The 22,517-nt window shown below is 50.4% G+C and overlaps 1 protein-coding gene across 1 annotated transcript in view; it reads left to right on the forward strand.

Moving 5' to 3' along the window:
• ppm1e (protein phosphatase, Mg2+/Mn2+ dependent, 1E) overlaps window positions 1-22,517 on the forward strand; it is a 114,280-nt gene that overhangs the window by 75,754 nt on the left and 16,009 nt on the right. Inside the window, exon 2 of the mRNA XM_070858003.1 lies at window positions 14,126-14,247. Coding sequence (XP_070714104.1) covers window positions 14,126-14,247 — 122 coding nt within the window. The remainder of the gene's footprint in view (window positions 1-14,125; window positions 14,248-22,517) is intronic.

Raw genomic sequence — 22,517 nt, forward strand, 5'->3', positions numbered from 1 at the left:
GCCATTTAGGACTGAGATGAGGAGGAATTTCTTCACTCAGAGAGTTGTGAATCTTTGGAATTCTCTACCCCAGAGAGCTGTGGATGTTGAGTCTCTGAGTATATTCAGGACAGCGATTTGGATCGGGTGGGAAGGTGGAATTGAGGTAGAAGATCAGCCATGATTTTACTGAATGGTGGTGCAGGCTCGAAGGGCCGAATGGCCTACTCCTGCTCCTAATTCTTATGTTCTTATGACCTCAGGACGTCCCAAAGCAAGTCACAGCCAATGAAGTATCTTTGAAGTGCTGTCACTGTTGTAATGTAGGGAAAACGATCGCCAATTTGTGCAGAGTAAGCTGAAAGAGCGATCCAATTAGTCTCATTCCCTGCTCTTTCCCCATAACACTTATTCCCCTTCAAGAATTTTCCCAATTCCTGTTTGAAAGTTACTGTTGAATCTGCTTCCACCTCCCTTTCAGGTCGCGCATTCCCGATCATAACTCGCTGCGTAAAAAATTAAATTCTCATCGCACCTCTGGTGCTGGTGAGTTCAGATAAATTAAGAAATGGTGATTTGGTTATAAAAAATCAGTATATTGTAGGTGGTAGGGGAGACTAGGGGAGGTCTGTCGCTGTATAATACTGGGGTACAGTACTGGCGGGTACAGGTCTGTCACTGTATAACACTGGGGTACAGTACTGGTGGGTACAGGTCTGTCACTGAGTAACACTGGGGTACAGGTCTGTCACTGTATAACACTGGGGGACAGTACTGGTGGGCACAGATCTGTCACTGTATAACACTGGGGGACGGGTCTGTCACTGTATAACATCTCCCAAATTCAGATGGCTCTCTCGCCCTTGAGTCAGATCATGGGTTCGAGCTCAGAGACATGAGTACATAATCCAGCCTGAAGCTTCAGTGCCCACAGTGAGGGAGTGCTGCACTGTAACTGTAATCCTCGATATTTCTCACACTTTACCTGGGCTCAGTCCAACAAGAAACTGGCATGCATCACTTCGAGCCCTAGGTGTCAGCTGTGGCTCAGTGGGCAGCACTCTCGCATCTGAGTCAAAAGGTTGTGGATTCACAACTCCTCACTCCAGAGACTTGAGCACAAAATCTTGGCTGACCCTCCCAGTGCAGTACTGAGGGAGTGCTGCACTGTGGGAGGTGCCGTCTTTGGGATGAGACGTTAAACTGAGGCCCCGTCTGCTCTCTGAGGTGGGCGTAAAAGATCCCGGAGAGGGTAGACGGGACCCTCATGATTCTGGACTGGGTCCTGAACACATAACCTTGACCAAACGGCGTGATTGGTGCCAACACCTAAAAGAGATTGCTTTAAAGATGAGCAGAGAAGTAGCAAGGGGAAGTGGTTTATGAAGGACATTGTGGAGAGTAGGGCCAGGACTAATGGCGGAGAGAACATAAGAACATAAGAGCATAAGAATTAGGAACAGGAGTAGGCCATCTAGCCCCTCGATCCTGCTCCGCCATTCAAAAAGATCATGGCTGATCTGGCCGTGGACTCAGCTCCACTTACCCGCCCGCTCCCCATAACCCTTAATTCCCTTATTGGTTAAAAATTTATCTATCTGTGATTTGAATACATTCAATGAGCTAGCCTCAACTGCTTCCCTGGGCAGAGAATTCCACAGATTCACAACCCTCTGGGAGAAGAAATTCCTTCTCAACTCGGTTTTAAATTGGCTCCCCCGTATTTTGAGGCTGTGCCCCCTAGTTCTAGTCTCCCCGACCAGTGGAAACAACCTCTCTGCCTCTATCTTGTCTATCCCTTTCATTATTTTAAATGTTTCTATAAGATCACCCCTCATCCTTCTGAACTCCAACGAGTAAAGACCCAGTCTACTCAATCTATCATCATCAGGTAACCCCCTCATCTCCGGAATCAGCCTAGTGAATCGTCTCTGTACCCCCTCCAAAGCTAGTATATCCTTCCTTAAGTAAGGTGACCAAAACTGCACGCAGTACTCCAGGTGCGGCCTCACCAATACCCTGTACAGTTGCAGCAGGACCTCCCTGCTTTTGTACTCCATCCCTCTCGCAATGAAGGCCAACATTCTATTTGCCTTCCTGATTACCTGCTGCACCTGCAAACTAACTTTTTGGGATTCATGCACAAGGACCCCCAGGTCTCTCTGCACCTCAGCATGTTGTAATTTCTCCCCATTCAAATAATATTCCCTTTTACTGTTTTTTTTTCCAAGGTGGATGACCTCACATTTTCCGACATTGTATTCCATCTGCCAAACCTTAGCCCATTCGCTTAACCTATCCAAATCTCTTTGCAGCCTCTCTGTGTCCTCTACACAACCCGCTTCCCCACTAATCTTAGTGTCATCTGCAAATTTTGTTACACTACACTCTGTCCCCTCCTCCAGGTCATCTATGTATATTGTAAACAGTTGTGGTCCCAGCACCGATTCCTGTGGCACACCACTAACCACCGATTTCCAACCCGAAAAGGACCCATTTATCCCAACTCTCTGCTTTCTGTAAGCCAGCCAATTCTCTATCCATGCTAATACATTTCCGCTGACTCCGCGTATCTTTATCTTCTGCAGTAACCTTTTGTGTGGCACCTTATCGAATGCTTTTGGAAATTTAAATACACCACATCCATCGGTACACCTCTATCCACCATGCTTGTTATATCTTCAAAGAATTCCAGTAAATTAGTTAAGATGATTTCCCCTTCATGAATCCATGTTGCGTCTGCTTGATTGCACTATTCCTATCTAGATGTCCTGCTATTTCTTCCTTAATGATAGCTTCAAGCATTTTCCCCACTACAGATGTTAAACTAACCGGCCTATAGTTACCTGCCTTTTGTCTGCCCCCTTTTTTAAACAGAGGCGTTACATTATCTGCTTTCCAATCCACTAGTACCTCTTGGTTTTTACGCATTGGTTTTTAATTTGATACTCTCCTCTATTTCCTTGGTTATCCACGGCTGGTTATCCCTTCCCTTACCGCCCTTCTTTTTCACTGGAATATATTTTTGTTGCGCACTATGAAAGAGCTCCTTAAAAGTCCTCCACTGTTCCTCAATTGTGCCACTGTTTAGTCTATGTTCCCCGTCTACTTTAGCTAACTCTGCCCTCATCCCACTGTAGTCCACTTTGTTTAAGCATAGTATGCTCGTTTGAGACACTATTTCCTCACCCTCAATCTGTATTATAAATTCAACCATACTGTGATCACTCAATCCGAGAGGATCTTTTACTATGAGATTGTTTATTATTCCTGTCTCATTACACAGGACCAGATCTAAGATAGCTTGCTCCCTTGTAGGTTCTGTAACATACTGTTCTAAGAAACAATCCAGTTTGCATTCTATGAATTCCTCCTCCAGGCTACCCCGTGCGATTTGATTTGACCAATCGATATGTAGGTTAAAATCCCCTATGATTACTGCCATTCCTTTTTCACATGCCTCTATTATTCCCTTGTTATTGTCCGTCCCACCGTGAAGTTATTATTTGGGGGCCTATAAACTATGCCCACCAGTGACTTTTTCCCCTTACTATCTCTAATCTCCACCTACAATGATTCAACATTTTGTTCATTCGAGCCAATATCATCTCTCACAACTGCCCTGATATCATCCTTTATTAACAGAGCTACCACACCTCCTTTCCCTTCTTGTCTATCCTTCCGAATTGTCAGATACCCCTGTATGTTTAATTCCCAGTCTTGGCCACCCTGCAACCACGTTTCTGTAATGGCCACCAAATCATACCCATTTGTAATGATTTGTGCCGTCAACTCATTTACTTTATTTCGAATGCTGCGTGCGTTTAGGTAGAGTGTTTTAATACTAGCTTTTAAACCATGATTTTTAGTTTTGACCCCTCCTGCAGCCCCTTTATCTTCATACATATTGTCCCTTCCTATCACCTTGTGATTTACACTTACCCCAGTGCTACTCTGCTCTATTGCCTCCTGCCTTTTGCATTCTTTCTTGGGGTCCTGTTCATCTGCGCTCTCACCCACTCTAACTAGCTCAGAGCCCTCTCCTGGGTTCCGAATACTCCTCGCATTGAGGCACCGAGCTTTCAGGCTTGCCTTTTTATTACACTTTGACCCTTTAGAATTTTGCTGTACATTGGCCCTTTTTGTTTTTTGCCTTGGGTTTCTCTGCCCTCCACTTTTACTCATCTCCTTTCTGTCCTTTGCTTCTGTTTCCATTTTGTTTCCCTCTGTCTCCCTGCATTGGTTCCCATCCCCCTGCCATATTAGTTTAACTCCTCCCCAACCGCACTATCAAACACTCCCCCTAGGACATTGGTTCCGGTCCTGCCCAGATGGAAGGGCTGCATCCACAGGAGGTCAGAACTGGAGGACTCCATTGCATTGGGTGGGATATAGCGCTGGATAAGGCTGCCAAGATAGAGTGCAGCTTCACACAGGGGTTTCCCTTGAGCATGACTTGGGAATATGACCCATGGCGAAATGTAATTGTCTTCAAGGTAAAGTCTTCGACAAATCATTTTATTAACAAACATGGGACGATGATGGATATTGCAATGGTTGCGCGTGATGCCATTGCGATGAAAGCGACACATGGCTGCTCCAGCCACTCCCCCCACAAACTAACCCCGCACCCTACCCCTCCGCTGATCCCAGCCCTAACCCAACCCTAGCCCTAACCCTCCGCTGACCCTAGCCCTAACCTGACCCTAGCCTGAAACCCTAACCTAATGACCCTAATCTCTAGCCCTCACCTCTTATCTGGATCTTAAGCACGACTGCTCTTTCAGCCAGATATACCCGTTTCTAAGGTCTAACATCTACCATGAACCCCAACTATAACCCCAGCTGGGGGTAAATAATGGCAATTAAACTGGACGAAAAGCAATGCAAAGCGTGAGCCAAACAAAAGTGGCAGGTACCAGTGAAATAAAGCAACTCGAGAAATGAGAATGCAAACACAGGAGGGCACATTTCTCTACTGCCCACATACCCTAACCTTAAACCCTAACCCCGACCCTAACCGTAAACCCTAACCCCAACCGTAAACCCCAACTCCTAACCTTAAACCGCCAGGTGTCGGCAGTTATTATTTAAATCTCTGCGGATAGATGCCCTGCCTGTGTGAAAGCGTTGACTGATTTTGGATATGAGATGCAGCATACGCGTTTTTAAGCTGACAGCAGCATGCTGAGAAATTAAATGGTTCTGCTGTTCGCAATTTTCTTGGCCGCGTTTTCCATTTTCCATAAATAGCTTTCTGTCTATTTTTTCTCTCTCTGCCCCATGTAAGATGTTACGGTTTGGTGACTCTGTCTGATGTGCTACAAATAAACCGGGGTGGGGGGGGGGGGCACTGAGAGGCTGGGGTCTGGGGGCTTGTCTGACGCACTTGCTTGCATGGCTCATTAACATACATATTGCAAAGGTTCCTCCGGGTTCCTGTGTGGGTGGAATGCTTATCGATTAATACTGTCAGTGACAAGTGTGATGTGTCATTGTCACACTCCACGACACCCAGTGTGAACCCGGGGCTTTTACACGTTTAACCCCTCAGTTAGTGCAAGGACCAGGCAGTTCTCAGATTATAGCAAACCCTTTCGAAGAGGGGTTTTTAAAAATATTAGTTCCTGGGATATGAGCCATCTTCTTGAACCGCTGCAGTCCGTGTGGTGAAGGTGCTCCCACAGTACTATTAGGGAGGGAGTTCCAGGATTTTGACCCAGCGACGATGAAGGAACAGCGATATATTTCCAAGTCAGGATGGTGTGTGACTTGGATAATTTGGAGGCGATGGTGTTCCCATGCACCTGCTGCCCTTGACCTTCTAGGTGGTAGAGGTCGCGGGTTTGGGAGGTGCTGCCGAAGAAGCCTTGGGTTGCTGCAGTGCATCTTGTAGATAGCACCATGGCTGCAGTGTGTACCATCTACAAGATGCACTGCAGCAACTCGCCAAGGCTTCTTCGGCAGCACCTCCCAAACCCATGACCTCTACCACCTAGAAAGTCAAGGGCAGCAGGCGCATGGGAACACCATCACCTCCAAGTCTGCTCCCAGCCACACACCATTCTGACTTGGCAATATATCGTCCGTTCCTTCATTGTCGCTGGATCAGAATCCTGGAACTCCGTCCCTAACAGCACTGTGGGAGCACCTTCACCACACGGACTGCAGTGGTTCAAGAAAGCGGCTCACCACCACCTTCTCGAGGGCAATTAGGAATGGGCAATAAATGACGCCCACATCCCATGAATGGAGAAAAAAAAGATAGGTTGCCTCTAACCTCCGATCTCTTTCATTCATGATGTGATGCTCCTCGAGAACTTTTCTCCCTCGGCTTTCCTAAGATCCAAATACAGCCTCCTACACCCTCTTCCTCCTCCCCGCACCCCTCGCTGCGTGTCTCTACCTCTTCATTTGTTCTTTCGAAAGCCTAATTCCTGCTGGGGTCTCAAACCTGCAACCACAGCCTCTGCTGGCTTCCTGCATCTGAAGCTGTGTCTCCTGTTCTCTCTAACCCAATCCCTGGCCCCCGCTGGTCTCTAATCCAATCCCTGGCCCCCGTTGGTCTCTCTAACCCAATCCCTGCTGTTCTCTCTAACCCAATCCCTGGCCCCCGCTGGTCTCTAACCCAATCCCTGGCCCCTGCTGGTCTCTCTAACGCAATCCCTGCTGTTCTGTCTAACCCAATCCCTGGCCCCCGCTGGTCTCTAAAACCCAATTCCTGCCTCCTGTTGGTTTCTCTAACCCAATTTGACTGCACAAATTAGTGTTGTATTCCCAGGAATTTAGAAGTTTGGGGGGTGATCTGATCGAAGTTTTCAAGGAAAGTGGGATTAGGTTGGATAGCCTCTTGGCCAGCGCGGACACGATGGGCCGAAATGGCCTCCTTCTGTGCTGTAAATTTCTATGATTCTAAGATATTAAGGGGAACAGATAAGGTAGATCAAGAGAAACTATTTCTGCTGGTTGGGGAGTCTAGGACTAGGGGGCATAGTCTAAACATTAGAGCCTGACCTTTCAGGAGTGAAATTAGGAAACAGTTCTAAACACACAGGGAGGTAGGAGTTTGGTGCACTCTTCCACAAACGGCAATTGGTGCTAGGTCAGTTAATTTTAAATTGGAGGTTGATATCCTTCAATACCTTTGGTTAACAGAAAGTTATGGGGCAACGGCAGGTTGCAGATCAGCCATGATCTCATTGAATGGTGGAGCAGGCTGAATGGCCTCCTCCTGATCCTATGTTCCGATCCCTGGCTCCTGCGGATGCCTCAGATCCATTCCCTGACACTAACTGCTTTCTTGGGAACTCCAAGCCCCAACTCATTCTGCTCTCTCAGTCCTAAAGCCCCAAATCCTATTGGTCACCTGGACCACAATCCCTGGCTTGTGCTGATCTCTCGAAGCCAATCCCTGACTCTTGCTGGTCCCTCTGACCTCGAGCCCCAAAGCCCTGCCGGCCTTCGGGAGGAGACGCTCTGGTTCCTGCCGGTCGACAGGCCCAAGGCCAGAATTCCCAGTGGTTCTCTTGCAGATTGTGGAAGAACGTGGATAAGGGGAGCGGGAATAATGGAGGTTTCACTGTAAACAATTCCACCTCAGTAATACTTGGCAATTGCAAAGCAGAGCTTGCGCAAGGTTAATGAAACACTTCACTATGGGAGAGGCAGTCCCTGTAATTATGGTGCTGAACTGCGGAGTGTTAGGAAATGAGTTTGCACCTCCCAATTCCCCAAGTGCCGAGTTCTTGATCTCCATTAGATAATTACTGTAACAAAAAAATACACATTTTTAATAAAGCTGGATTGAAGATCCTGTAAGATCTATGTTGCAATCGATGTTTTTTCTCCCCTCGAATTTGCTGCACTTCGCATCTGGTTCCACACGGGCCAAAGTCTTGTCCCGGTTCCACACGGGCCGGAGTCTTGTCCCAGTTCCACACAGGCCAAAGTCTTGTCCCGGTTCCACACGGGCCGGAGATATAGGTCCGATCGGGTAAGGAAGGCAGGGTCCTTCTTTAAAGAAGCTTATTGAACCGGTCGGATCTTTACGACAATCTGACGGTTCATGTTCAATGTTGCCTAATAAAAATCTTGAAAATTTCTGTTGACCCAGTTCCAAAATTTCTACTATCCTTTATATGGGGACAGAATGCTTCCTGGTTTAATTCCTAAATAGCCTGGCTCTGATCTGAAGGTGGTGCCCCCTTGTTCTGGATCCTCCCACCAGAGGAAGTAGTTTCTCGACCGGTTTTTCAATTTCCAGATTTTTTCAAACGGAATTCAAATTCATAAACTGCCATGTGGGGGATTTTAACTGCGGCTTTCCAGATGACCCTGAACAGCCCTCCTGAAGCCTCGCGGCAAGCCGCCTAGTCGCTTTAGTTGCAGGAAACCACTAGCCAAGGTCAGGGCAAACAGGGCTGAGCACTGAATGTGGGCCTTGGCAGTGATGTTCTCGTCCCGAGAATAAATGTACAAGTGACGTCACAACCAGTGATTAACCCTTAGCAAGCAGCCACATTGCAATGTGGGTAAATACAGAAGGCAATCTCTGCACAGCAGCACGATTAATGACCACTTAATCTGTTTTTCGGTGGAGTTGGTTTAGGGATGAGATTTGGTCAGGGCACTGGGAATACTCCGCACTCTTCAAAACCGAGATTGGTAGACTTTTGTTGGGCAAGGGTATTGAGGGTTATCAAGGGTATTAAAGGCGGGTGGGTGGAGTTAAGACACTGATGTGCCATGATCTCATTGAATGGCGGAACAGGCTCGAGGGGCTGAATGGCCACCTCCTGTGCCTCATGTTCCACTATTTGAAGAGGAGCATGGGGGAGTTCTCCCCAGTGGCCTGGGCCAACAGTTATCATTCAACCAACACCTAAAACAGGTTATCTGGTTATTTATCTCATGGCTGTTTGTGGGAGCTTGCTGTGCAAAAATTGGCGGCCGGGTTTTCTACATTACAACATTGACTATACTTCACAAGTGTTTCACTGGCTGTAAAGTGTTTTGGGACAGCCTGAAGTCGGGAAAGGCACCATAGAAATGCAAGTTCTTTCTTTCCCCGCACAGTATGAGGCGTCGAACCGAGCAGAGGTACACTTGGGCCTGCTCCCGCGGCACCGAGCTCCGCTACGCCAACAATTGGCACCTGGTTTCACCATCAGTTCAGATCAGGGTTTCCCCTGTACACACAGCAGGAGCTTGAGTGTGGCCATTAAGGCAGAGAATGGAGTGGGAGGGAAGGTGGAGAGAGAGAAAGCGAGAGATAGCGCTCTCTTTATCCAGCATCTCCATTACCATGACAACAACAACGCTGCTAAGATACCAATGCTGCTTTCAGAAAACCTTAAAGGCTGAAAACACGGTTGTGTGGCGCCCCCAGTGAGGGCCACTCCCGGGTTAGAGCGAGCGGCGGCAGCAGAGACGGTTGCCAAATGTAGTTGTCCAGTATTGGCGGCGATTGGCGGTATCACCCCGGCAACGACCCCGCGGTGACCCCGAAGCAAACTTCAGTTTGCTCGCCAGCATTAGCGGCCCGCGGTAACCACGCCGGGTGAACCCCTGGAGGTCACTGCTGTCCCTGGGGAGAGGAAAGGGAAGGAATGTCTCCAGCAGGAAAGTTCCAGTGATTTTTGTGGCACTATTTGGGTAATGATTTAATGTTATTTGTGCTGTGTAATGCGTGGGAAATGTTTTTGGCCAGTTTGGGCCTGACTGTTTTTTATCCCGTCGGCCCCTCGGAGGGCGCTACGAAGCCGGCCCTTTACCGAGGGATCTTCGGTACCGCTCCCGGCCTAGCGCCCGCAAGGTGGTGTGCATCGCTTGCTTTTAGCACCACACGCCACTCTCAGGGCACAGAAACTGAACTTTGCTGGGCCTGCCACTAAATTTAGCGCCCGGACGGTATTACCACCTTAACAGACGTCCAACTGAAGTTAAGTGTTTACAGCATTGGGCACATACAGGAATGAAAGTGCTGAAGGGTTACCACTTCTCTCCAGTGTGGTCATCATAGGCAGTCCCTCGGAATCGAGGAAGACTTGCTTCCACTCTAAAAGTGAGTTCTCAGGTGACTGAACAGTCCAATACGGAAATTACAGTCTCTGTCACAGATGGGACAGACAGTGGTTGAAGGAAAGGGTGGGTGGGGAGTCTGGTTTGCCGCACGCTCCTTCCGCTGCCTGCGCTTGCTTTCTGCATGCTCTCGGCGACAAGACTCGAGGTGCTCAGCGCCCTCCCAGATGCTCTTCCTCCACTTAGGGCAGTCTTTGGCCAGGGACTCCCAGGTGTCGGTGGGGATGTTGCACTTTATCAAGGAGGCTTTGAGGGTGTCCTTGAAAAGGTCAGCCCGATAATTATGCCCCCGGGTTCGTCCGGGCCACCAACAGGCAGCCTGGCACCCCCTCTTGGGTGCCAGGCCGCTGGCCTGGTTGAAACCCTCACTGGTGGCCCAGTGGAACAAAGTTTAAAAAGCACAGAGGCTCCCCCCTTTAAGTGACATCATCGCGGCAGTGAATATGCACCGCCCCCAACTTCCGCCCCTCCGGTGTAGTCACCGCCCTGTTTCGGGCGGGGGGCAATTTGACCCCCATCTTCTCCAGTCTCTACGTCTTCTGCCTCTTTTTGAACATTTGTCCTTTCCCACGCCAGCCACGCTCGGTGTGAGCTGATCAATTCATCCTGATTTTCCTCACGACCGTTTCAGTCAGCGGAGATTGGAGATTTCTGTCCCAACTGCCTGGGAGAGACTCCAAGTCCGCTCAGTGAGGCAAGGAGCCAGTGCACTAACCCACCGCATTACTCTGTCCTTGTTATGGTGGATGTGATCGATCAAATACTGGGCATGGACAGAACGCAGCACTTAACCTAATCAGAGGGGCACCACAGGAGGATAGCTTTCCCAGAAAGGCTCTTCATTATGCTGTCTCTACAAGAAAATAATTAACCTCCTCAATGCCAAACCCCAACTCCACCCACTCAACGCTCCCTCACCCCAATTGATCCTCCCCCACCCCACTCCCCTCTCCCACCCCACTCCCCTCTCCCACCCCACTCCCCTCTCCCACCCCACTCCCCTCCCCCCCATCACCCCACTCCCCTCCTCCCACCCCCCTCCCCTTCCCTCCCACCCCACTCTCCTCCACCCCGGTCCAGCCCCGAACAAACTCCCTGCACCATTCCTACTGCAAAGAACCAAAATGGGAACTGAGTGGCTGGTTCCTTTGCCCAGTCTCTCTCGAGCTTCGATGCCGACGGCTCAAGGCGGCAATCTCCATTTTATCGATCGACTTCGAGCCATCGTCCAATCCTTTCCTCAAATTGCCAAAGACTTTGACTGCAGTGCGTGAATACTGATGCAGCGATTCCTTGGCTACAGTCTAATTCCCTTTGAAAGTTAATAAAAGAGAGTGACAGAGAAGCCTTTAAACAATGATTGAATGCTCTGTTTTGATGCGGCACCTCTAATTCTGTCGAAGCCGCATCTATCGGTGAAGATTTAATGACGGGCTTGGCTCAGAGTGCAGTCAGTCCCATGGGGAATTGTGTGACGAGCAGAGGGTTACGGCAAAATTGGGATTGGGCCATCCCAGAAATTCAATGCAAAGTGTGAGTGGAGGGACAGGTCAGACATTTATACCTGTGACGCTATGGTGAGTTGTGGACCTCGGTCATGGGGAGATGTTGAGCCCAGCTTTCCAACCAGAAGGGAAACCTCAGAGAGAGAGAGAGAATGTCATGAGAAAGGGGGGACATCTTCGGGCTGTAAGAATTCAGTATAAGAAGGCACAAGTTCGTACCCGGGATTCCAGGCATGGCTGGGCCATTAAAGAAATGCACCCGTGAGGTTGGTGACAGGTTTGTTGAGCTGTTGAGTGGGAGCGGCTTAGCCAGTCATGTGACATTCACAAGACTCAATAAAACCCCAGCCAGCTGGGTTCGGGGGATCCACAGTGAGGCAGGTGGTTGAGTCTGGTGGATGAACTGGTAATGTGTCGAGTGATTGTTAAATCTTTGTTAATAAACCAACTAGTTCTTAATAGCAATGTATTGCTCTGAAATCTTAAGCAAAGAACCCATGAAGCAAATACATTACAGAGAGCAATAGCTTCAGCGACACATGGACTGAATGGAACAATAACTGTGTTAACAGCTGGAAGCAAGGATCTTCAAGGCTCTGGAGTTTTACCAGTCTCCGTCCTGAGCAGGCTCTCTCTGAACGTATCCGACGTTTCTCGTCATAGTTTGTACATCTGTGCACTTCAAATGACTTTCAGCTCGGATGTATTGCTTCATAAGAACATAAGAACTAGGAGCAGGCGTTGGCCATTCGGCCCCTCGAGCCTGCTCCACCATTCAGTAAGATCATGGCTGACCTTCTACCTCAACTCCACTTTCCCGCCTGATCCCTATATCCCTCGATTCCTCTAACGTCCAAAAATCTATTGATCTCAGTCTTGAAAATACTCAACGACTCAGCATCCACAGCCCTCTGGGGCAGAAAATTCCAAAGATTCACAACCCTCTGAGTGAAGAAATTCCTCCTCATCTTGATCTTAAATGGTCGACCCCTTATCCTCTGAGATTGTGTCCTCTCCCCCACCCCTCCCCTAATTCTAGACTCTCCAGCCAGGGGAAACAACCTCTCAGCATCTACCCTGTCAACCCCCCTCAGAATCTTATACGTTTCAATGAGATCAGCTGTCATTCTTCTAAACTCCAGGAGAGTATAGACCCATTCTACTCGATCTCTCCTTATAGGACAATCCTTTCATAGAATCATAGAAATTTACAGCACGGAAGGAGGCCATTTCGGCCCATCGTGTCCGTGCCGGCCGACCAAGAGCTATCCAACCTAATCCCACTTTCCAGCTTTAGGTCCGTAGCCCTGTAGGTTACGGCACTTCAGGTGCACATCCAAGTACTTTTTAAATGTGGCGAGGGTTTCTGCCTCTACCACCCTTTCAGGCACTGAGTTCCAGACCCCCACCATCCTCTGGGTGAAGAAATTTCCCCTCAAATCTCCTCTAAACCTTCTACCAATTACTTTAAATCTATGCCCCCTGGTTGTTGACCCCTCTGCTAAGGGAAATAGGTCCTTCCTAGCCACTCTATCTAGGTCCCTCATAATTTTATACACCTCAATAAAATCTCCTCTCAGCCTCCTCTGTTCCAAAGAAAACAACCCCAGCCTATCCAATCTTTCCTCATAGCTAAAATTTTCCAGTCCTGGCAACATCCTCATAAATCTCCTCTGTACCCTCTCTAGTGCAATCACATCTTTCCTGTAGTATGGTGACCAGAACTGCATGCAGTACTCCAGCTGTGGTCTAACCAGTGTTTTATACAGTTCAAGCATAACCCCCCCCCCCCCCCCGCTATTCTTATATTCCATGCCTCACCTAATAAAGGCAAGCATTCCATAGGCCTTCTTAACCACCTTATCTACCTGACCTACTTTCAGGGATCTGTGGACATGCATTCCCAGGTCCCTTTGTTCCTCTACACTTCTCAGTGTCCAAATGAGCAGATAATTTGTTTTTGTTATGTTGATTGAGGAATAAATATTGGCCAGGACACCGGGAAGAGCTCCCCTGCTCCTCTTTGAAGTAGTGCCGTGGGATCTTTTACGTCCACCTGAGAGAGCAGACGGGGCCTCGGTTTAACGTCTCATCCGAAAGACGGCACCTCCGACACTACTGCATTGGGGAGTTCACTTTTAATGTTCATGGATTTCTTCCTTCAGGTTGTGTGTGTACTTTTACACCACGGGAATACTCTAACCTTTTCCCTCGCATAGACTTTCTCCAGCTGGTAGTTGACTCCAGACTGTTTATTTGCAGTTGCGACAGGTCAGAGTTCACCGTGTTGAGAGAAGCTGTATTTTTAGAAAAAAAAGACTTGCATTTCTATAGCGCCTTTCACGACCGCCGGACGTCTCAAAGCTCTTTACAGCCAATGAAGTACTTTCTGAAGTGTAGTCACTGTTGTAATGTGGGAAATGCGGCAGCCCTTTTGCGCACAGCAAGCTCCCACAAACAGCATGATAATGTCCAGATAACCTGTTTTGATTGAGGGATAAATATTGGCCAGTTGACAAATTTTACATCCAACCATCAACTTTGTGCTTTTTCTTTTCCAGTAATGCACCCTTCTCATTGGCTGCGGCGTTGGCAAGGGCAACGACAAATGAAATCCTTCAGAGTGACCTTTCCGTTCTCCACTATGTACCGAAGCTTCTGGATGGGACGGATGGGATCACGCGTAAGTAGCGTGCTGAAGATGTGGGGAATGGGCATTCCCTCCCTAAACCTTTCTGCCTCTTGGGGTCGAAATTGCCCTCCGCCGGAAAGGGTCGCACCGACCCTGTTTGAAGTGTTCTGGCCGCCTCTCCGGCGAAATTCAGCTCCTCGTTTTTTTTTCCAGCGGGGCGGAAGTGGGAGCGGGGCGGAGGGACCGTCACTAGCGGGGCAGCGGCGAGACAAAGTGTCCGCCGCTGTCAATCATCGCTCTGACACATCACAACATCTTCCCTTCACTTAAAGGAGAGGGCCGCTGCGAGCTCTGCGTTTATTTTAGTCCGGTCCACTGGGCCACCAGGGAGGGTTTCGGCCGGGCCAGCGGCCGGGCATCCAAAAGGGGATGTGGAGCTACCTGTTGGCGGCCCAGCCGAACCCAGGGGCATAATTCTCGGCCTGACCTGGCAGTCGACCAACAAAAATAAAATAACATGGCGGCCACGGCAATGCGCCTTCCCCTTTTAAGGGTGGCCGTGCCGCCATTTCACGTGGAGCATACCGACAGTAAGAGCTGCCAGGAGGACCATCCAGTGATTGGGCCTCTCCCACGGGGCAATATTGGCTAAGGGGCAATTTCCCGCAGGGCAATATCGCGAGGGAGTCCCTGCCAGACGGTAACGGGTCGGCGCGTGCACGTCGTGGCGGGAAAATGGGCAGAGCGGTCCTGGCCACCGCTTCGCTCCTAAGGAAGGGCAATTTCTAAAATGGCGACCCCTCCACAAGGATTCGTCGGCCGTTCCTCGCCACCCTGTGGCCGCCGCTCTCCGGCAATCAGAGGCCTTATTGACAAAGCTCTCTCCTCTCCTGAAAGAGCTGTTCCATGGCAGGGCCCCCCAACTTGAGAGCCCATGTGCGAAGTTTGTGTCGACAATCCTGATCCAACAATAACTTGTATTTCTATAGTGCCTGTAATGTAATAAAACGTCCCAAGGCGCTTCACAGGAGCGATTGTCAAACAGAATTTGACACCGAGCCACATAAGGAGACATTAAGACAGGCAGCCAAAAGCTTGGTCAAAGAGGTAGGTTTTAAGAAGCGCCTTAAAGGAGGAAAGAGAGGTAGCGAGGCGGAGAGGTTTAGGGAGGGAGTTCCAGAGCTTGAGGCCCAGGCAGTGAAGGCACGGCCACCAATGGTTGAGCGATTATAATCAGGGATGCTCAAGAGAGCAGAATTTGAGGAGCACAGATATCTCTGGGGGGTTGGGGGGCTGGAGGAGATTACAGAGATAGGGGGGGGCGAGGGCCATGGAGGGATTTGTAAACAAGGATGAGAATTCTAAAATCGAGGCGTTGCCAATGTAGGTCAGCGAGCACATGGGGTGATGGGTGAGCGGGGCTTAGTGCGAGTTAGGACACAGACTGCCGAGTTTTGGATCACCTCTAGTTTACGTAGGGTAGAATGTGGGAGGCCAGCCAGGAGTGCGTTGGCGTAGTCAAGTCTGGAGGTAATGCTTTCTTCACTCAATATCCACACACACACTCACACATTTCCAATGTGGTCACTAGATAGCGATCAGGAAAGGGAGTCCTGGTTGGTTTCCCCCTCCCTTAGCCCAGTGGTTCCGAGGCCAGTTGTCGTGTCCCAATTAATACAGAGATCAGGTATTCAGTCTTGGTTTCTGGGACTCGGCATTGCATTGGCTGTAGCCGATGCCAACAGTGTCCTGTTGAAGCCAGTAGGTGGTTTGCTGTGCACTAGTACCTGGCTGAAGGGCGTGTAGATCATGGGGTGGTCGGTCAGTGTCATTGGGGGGGGGGGGGGAACCAGACCCAGGAAGGTGCACGAGGGAGAGAGAAAGTTAATTTATCATCTTTCGCATCGTGAAGGATTGTTGCAGTGTAGTAGAACACGGCAGCCAGTTTGTACACAGCAGGACCCCACAAACAACAGCGAGATTGGTTATTTTTCGGTGGTCTTGGTTGATGGAAGAATGTCGGCCAGGACACCCTGCTCTTCTGCGAACAATCCAGTCGGATTTTTCTACATCCGACTGAACAGGCAGGAATGTTTGGTGCCTGGTATCGTTTTGCCAGCCTGACCACCCATCCCCCCATCCCCCATTGTAGGAATCACAACAAAAAGAAATCTCCTGAGGAAACATTATCTTCCACGATGACCTTCAAGTCCTACCTTCCCAGCACCCGTCGAATGCAGCAGTGCTCTGTTGTGGCTCTGCCCAGATTCTCTCTGAGATTAAGTGAGCTGTGATTTACTAGTTGAGTGTTGTTGAGTATGTGCCAAGTATAAAGCCAGGGTTGTTTGCAATTAATCTATCTGTACTTCCTTTGAAGAGCTTTATTAATCTGTACTCATGGATCCCCGGTGAATCACGGTTCAAGAGAAAGTTATTGAGGAAAGCTTGCTTCCCGGGTGGCTAAGTGGTGGAGAGTGGTTGATCTAACACCAAACCATGGGAGGTCAGAGGTTCAAACCTTGGCTGACAAACAAAGACAGACTTAGGGATGTTTATATAGCTGGTGAAGTACTTTTAAAATGTAGGAAAGGGAGCACTTTGCGTACAACAAGCTCCCACAAAATCTGGTCTTTTTTTAGTGATGTTGATTGAGGGATAATTATTGGCTAGGACACCAGGGATCACTCCCCTGCTCTTCTTCGAAATAGTGCTGTGGGATCTTTAACGTCCACCTGAGAGAGCAGATGGGGCCTCGGTTTAACGTTTCATCCGAAAGATGTCACCTCCGACAGTGCAGCGCTCCCTCAGCCGAGATTAATGTGCTCCAGTCCCTGGAGTGGAACTTGAACCCACAACCTTCTGACTCCGAGGCGAGGGTGCTGCCCACTGAGCCACAGCTGACAGACACGTTCGCAGGCAGGAGTCAGTAGGGCTGGAACGCCTCAAGTGCAGACTCGCCATTAAGACACAGTTTTGGAGGAGGGGCTTATTTATTTCCTACACGCAGCGAGGCCTCCGACAGATCGAGATTCGGTGAATCAGGAAAGCAGAGCCCCTCGTCCCAGTCGCAGGTCAATGTTACACGGAGAGCAGCTGGTGCAAGGTGGCCAGGCCGGGCTCAAACCCCGCGGGGCAATGTGGGTGACATTCCGAACACTCGCGGCCAAAAAGGACCACTCCTTCCCCCGCTCCTCCCCATCCCCATCCCCACACTGCCCCTCCCCCCATCCTCGCACTGCCCCTCCCCTCCAACACCGCACTGCCCCTCCCCCCAACACTACCCTGCCCCTCCCCCACCCCCGGTTCCCCTGTACCTGCCCCTCTCTCCCCCCCCCCCTCTTCCCTCCCCCGCACTGACCCCCATCCCCCCTCCCCATCCCGCCCTGCCCCTACCCCCTGCCGCTCCCCATCCCTGCCCCTCCCCACCTCCCCTCCCCCCCCCCCCGGCCACACAAGGTTCTCCTCGCACTGTAACAATCTGTCAAAAGGACATTTCACTTTCTTTTAATCAAGTTTTTACAACCTCATCCACTCAATTTCTTTAATGAAACATTGATCACTTCAGGCAGCAGGCAGTCGATTGTTTGCGAGTGACTCGCGCCGTCCGAATGACCCTGGAACCTGCCTCACTGGCAGACCAGCAGCGACTGTAAATGATATCCCGTCGCCACACCCCCTCCGCCCCCTCGCTCCCCGAAGGCAGTGGGGGGCCGTTGTAACTTTGTGCGTTGGTCTAAAACGGGCGATCGCGAGTCGGCGGCCCGCGTTACATTGAACAGAAATAAAAATGAGGAGAGACGCAAAACGGGCGTCTGAACCGCCATCGTCACCCGCTCTGTACCACGGTCAGGATTGCCTCCCGCCCTGCCCCCGACACTGATTGGGGTATGCTCCAGGGCTGGCCTCCTGCCGTGCGGCATCATTCGGTGTTCCAACGGACGGCGGCGCGCTTCCGGGAAACCCAGCCAAGCGAGCATCCTTCCGCGCGTGTGGGCCTAGCCGTGGAGCGCCGGCGGCTATTTAACCATGGCAGGCATCAGAAGCCAGACTCAGCTCCTACATTACAACAGTGACTACACTTCAAAAGTACTTTATTGGCTATAAAGCGCTTTGGGACATCCAGTGGTGGTGATAGGTGCTGTACAAATCCAAGCCTTCCTTTCCTTGCTGCCCCGCACTGACCAGTATATGTTAGTGTGGTCAGTGTGGGACAGCACTTTGTCCATCAGCGCACACAACAGGCGGGTCTGACCAGCAATGCACTGGCTCAGGTAGGACTGTGAAACGGGCCACCGAGAACAGTCTCGAGGACGTTTTTTTTCCAGGTCAGACAGCTCTCTGCAACGTTGCCTGGTAACCGCTGGTCAATTGTCCTTTGTAGCTGTTGTCGATTGTTTGGGGCGAGGTGAGTAAAGCTCCACGTGATTCTAATACCATCTGTATGAGCATTGTCTGCACATTCTCAAGGGCAAGGGACGTGCTTCAGAAACTGTACGCACACAGTGAAAATTCACCAGTCCTGGCTGTAAATGAGGTTAACATGGAGAGGGGGAGGGAGGCAAAATCACCAGGAAAGGCTGCAGTACAGATGACGTCCTTGATTAGAGGGAGGAAGGGTTTGGAGGTGGCAGTGCTACCTGTCTCGCGATGGGGAAAGGGAGACAGTGACAGATGGCCCTGTTCCTACAGAGGTCACTGACGTAGTATCCGAGTGTCTGTCCTCGTTTCAGCGGCGGAAGCCCTTGAGGTGTTTTTTGTGCAGTTCCATTTAGCGTTTGGAGTCGGTGCTCTCTTGTTCGACACCGAACAAACTTCACAGCCTGGGTTTCTCGGGGGAAACGCCATGACACAAAGTGACCCCCCCCCCTTTCCGCAGGCACCTGGAATATGCTCCAAACCTCCATCAATGCGACACGGCTGGGTATTCATTGTACCGAGCCACAGCCCACCCCGTGTACACCCCCGCACAGTCCGTGTATCCCCCCACCCCGTGTACACCCCCGCACAGTCCGTGTACCCCCTCCACACCCCATGTACAGACCCGCATAGTCCGTGTACCCCCTCCACCCCATGTACACACCTACACAGTCCATGTCCCCCTCCCCCCCGTGTACACACCCACACAGTCAATGTACACTCCCCCCCCCCCCGCCCCGTGTACACACCCACACAGTCCGTGTACCTCCCTACCCCGCGTACACGCCCGCACAGTCTGTGTACCCCCCCCGCACAGTCCGTGTACCCACCACCCCGTGTACACGCCTGCACAGTCCGTGTACCCCCCACCCATGTACCCCCAAACCGTGTACACATCCGCACAGTCCGTGTACACATCCGCACAGTCCATGTACACCTCCCCCCCACTCCGTGTACATGTCTGCACAGTCCGTATACCCCCCATATACACGTCCACACAGTCTGTGTATTCCCCCCCCTCCACATCTGTGCAGCCTGTGAAGTATGCTCATTGTACAGCACTTAATACTCTGTGTCGTACCCTCTGCAATCCTGTGTATGAATCCGAGTCACCCCATTGAAGAGCAGCAGTGAGTGTCCACTCAGCCTGATTCCCATTCTGTGTGTCAGCGTTAAGCCAAAGTCCTGCCTACCAGTTAAGGAGCTTGTAAGAAAGAAAAAGAGCCAGTGGGTTTGCTAATCTGAAAATATGAGGTCCGAGTGGTCTTGTTCATCGGAACAATTTTAAGGTAATAGCAAGATGTCCATAACATGGACTTTATTAGCATGCGATAGTTGTGTCATTGGCTGAGCCCAGGTTAGTTGGAAATACGGCTTGGTGTGGATGGAATACACACTTTGCGAAGATGGCAAAGCCTTAGAGTAGCTGCAGGGGAGATTTCCCAGAATGGTACCAGGGATGCGGGACTTCAGTTACGTGGAGAGACTGGAGAAGCTGAAGTTGTTTTCCTTCGAGCAGAGAAGGTTAAGGGGAGGTTTGATAAATGTGTTCACAATTATGAGGGTTTTGATAAAGTAGTGGTAGGGGGGTCGTTAACCAGAGGGCTCAGATTGAAGATAATCGGCAAAAGAACCAGAGGGGGAAGATGAGGAATTTTGTTTTACGTGGCGAGTTATTGTGATCGGGAACGCGCTGCCTGAAAGGGCGGGGGAAGCAGAGTCAGTAGTGACTTTCAAAATAGAATTGGATAAATATTTGAAAAGAGAAAATTTTACAGGGCTGTGGGGAAAGAGCGGGGCAGTGGGACTGATTGGATCGCTTTACCACGATGGGCCGAAGGGCCTCCTGTGTCGGATCACCCCGTCTGCTGCATCATTCTTTTGTTATGATTGGGAGCCAAGGATTTGGCTTTCAGGGCGACAGCACGGTGAGAGTTCAGAAGGAGCTGTCCATTCAGCACCATAGGCTCGGAAAGCAAGCCTTGCGATGGGCAGCCCGGCTCCCGAGGGTTCCATTCGGCCTGTCCACTTCAGGCAGCCTGGGCTTGAGCTCCACAATTGGCTGATTAAAAACACATTTCAACATGACGTTGAACGCATATTTTCGCTTGCAGAGGTGCAGGCTCGGGGAGTGAGAGGTGAAAGGTCGGGTACAGTTACCCACTGAAATGTTGGACCTGAACAAAGGGAATGGGGACTCGGAGTGACTCCGGCAGCAGAGATAGATGATACCCACAGTACTCAGCCACTGACACGACACAGCTTGCTGACGAGGGAGAGGGATAAAGTTGTGCACGATCGCACCGTGCTGCCAGCTGACTCAGCTGTGTGTTGCCAGCCCCCCTGTGAATGATTGATGAGTTACACTCCGCACTGCAGGCTGGGCCAGGCCCAGCGATCTGTTCCACACGCTCTGTCAGTAATTATTTATGTCGTGTGGAAATTTTATTGAGCACTTGGTGGGGGAGGGGTAGCAAATACTCAATTGTTCAATCACAGACTCCATTAACCCGTTCTGCTGCTCCGAGGCAAGTTCATAACCTGGCGGGGTTTTTAGTGTCAGCCTCATATTATAAGAACTTGCATTTCTATAGCGCCTTTCACAAAGCGCTTTACAGCCAGTAATCTGCGTTTTTTGTGATGTTGGTTGAGGGATAAATATTGGCCCAGGACACCTGGGATAATTCTTGAGCATCCCTGATTATAATCGCTCAACCATTGGTGGCCGTGCCTTCAGCTGCCTGGGCCCAAAGCTCCTGAACTCCCTCCCCAAACCTCTCTCTTCTCCTTTAACACGCTCCTTACAACCTACCTCTTTAACCAAGCTTTTGGTCATCTGCCCTCATTTCTTCTTGTGTGGCTCGGTGCCACATTTATCCGTGTTGTCTTGTAACACTGCTGTGAAGCGCCTTGGGATGTTTTACTACGTGAAAGGCGCCACATAAATACAAGTTGTTGTTGTTAGTTGAAGTTAATGGGGGGAACCTCTTTGTCTTTAAGCGAAAAGAAACTTGTGTGACGAGGGTGTGCATCGTAAACTCAGACACTAATGCAAACTCTGCCTCTTGAATACCTTGCACGCGGTTGTGTACCTCAGCCTAACTGTGGTTGGTGATGCCTTGCACTGGTGTGGTGTCACTATGCTGTGCCATGGAGTTAGGGTGGGGCTATGATCTTTGACCATGTTCACCTTGAGCTGGATTGAAGGGTGGGTGGGTTAGGGGGGGGGGGGGGACCCAAGACCTCAGCAGCTCTTGCCGCCTCCTAGTGGCTGTCTGCAGAGTGGCACTGGGAAGCAAACTGTCCCGTGGGAAGTGCTGAGTGACCCAGAGAGCCCAACGTTAGAGAGATAGAGAGGGAGGAGGTTAATACTTGGCAGGGCCGTGCTGATCCCCAGCCTCCCTGATCTACTCCCAGCGCCGTATCCAGTAACTGAACCGTTTGTGCGTAAACACTTCAGTGCCAAGCGTCTCTGGGGAAAGTCCTGTGCAGGGCAGCCTTTGATTATTCAGTGACAGCCTCCTCTCCGATCTGTCATTCCCAGTCTCCAGGAATAGCAAAATTCTTGCCTTCCCTCTGCATTGGGAAGGTTGACAACTGCGGACAAAGGGATTTTAGTGGCCCTCGTCAACATTCCTCCCCCCCCCCCCCCAATCCCATCCCCATCTGCTGAAGTCCTGGCCTCACGCTAAGAGAGGGCTCCACAGGGGACAGACACTCCCTCACTCCGCCCCTCAAATCGGGTCCTCACCCAGGTGGCTATTCTTGCGGGAGCCTAAGGCAGTGAGCGTCCGCAGGCTATTCGACTGTGGCAGCCGTCACAGCTCAGCCCGATCCTGTCCTTGCTAGTGTCGCCAACTCTGGTTGGACATATTCCTGGAGGTGTCGTCACATGACCTGCTGCT

This window comes from Pristiophorus japonicus, chromosome 16 (assembly GCF_044704955.1).
Source record: "Pristiophorus japonicus isolate sPriJap1 chromosome 16, sPriJap1.hap1, whole genome shotgun sequence".
NCBI classification, from domain to species: Eukaryota; Metazoa; Chordata; class Chondrichthyes; family Pristiophoridae; genus Pristiophorus; species Pristiophorus japonicus.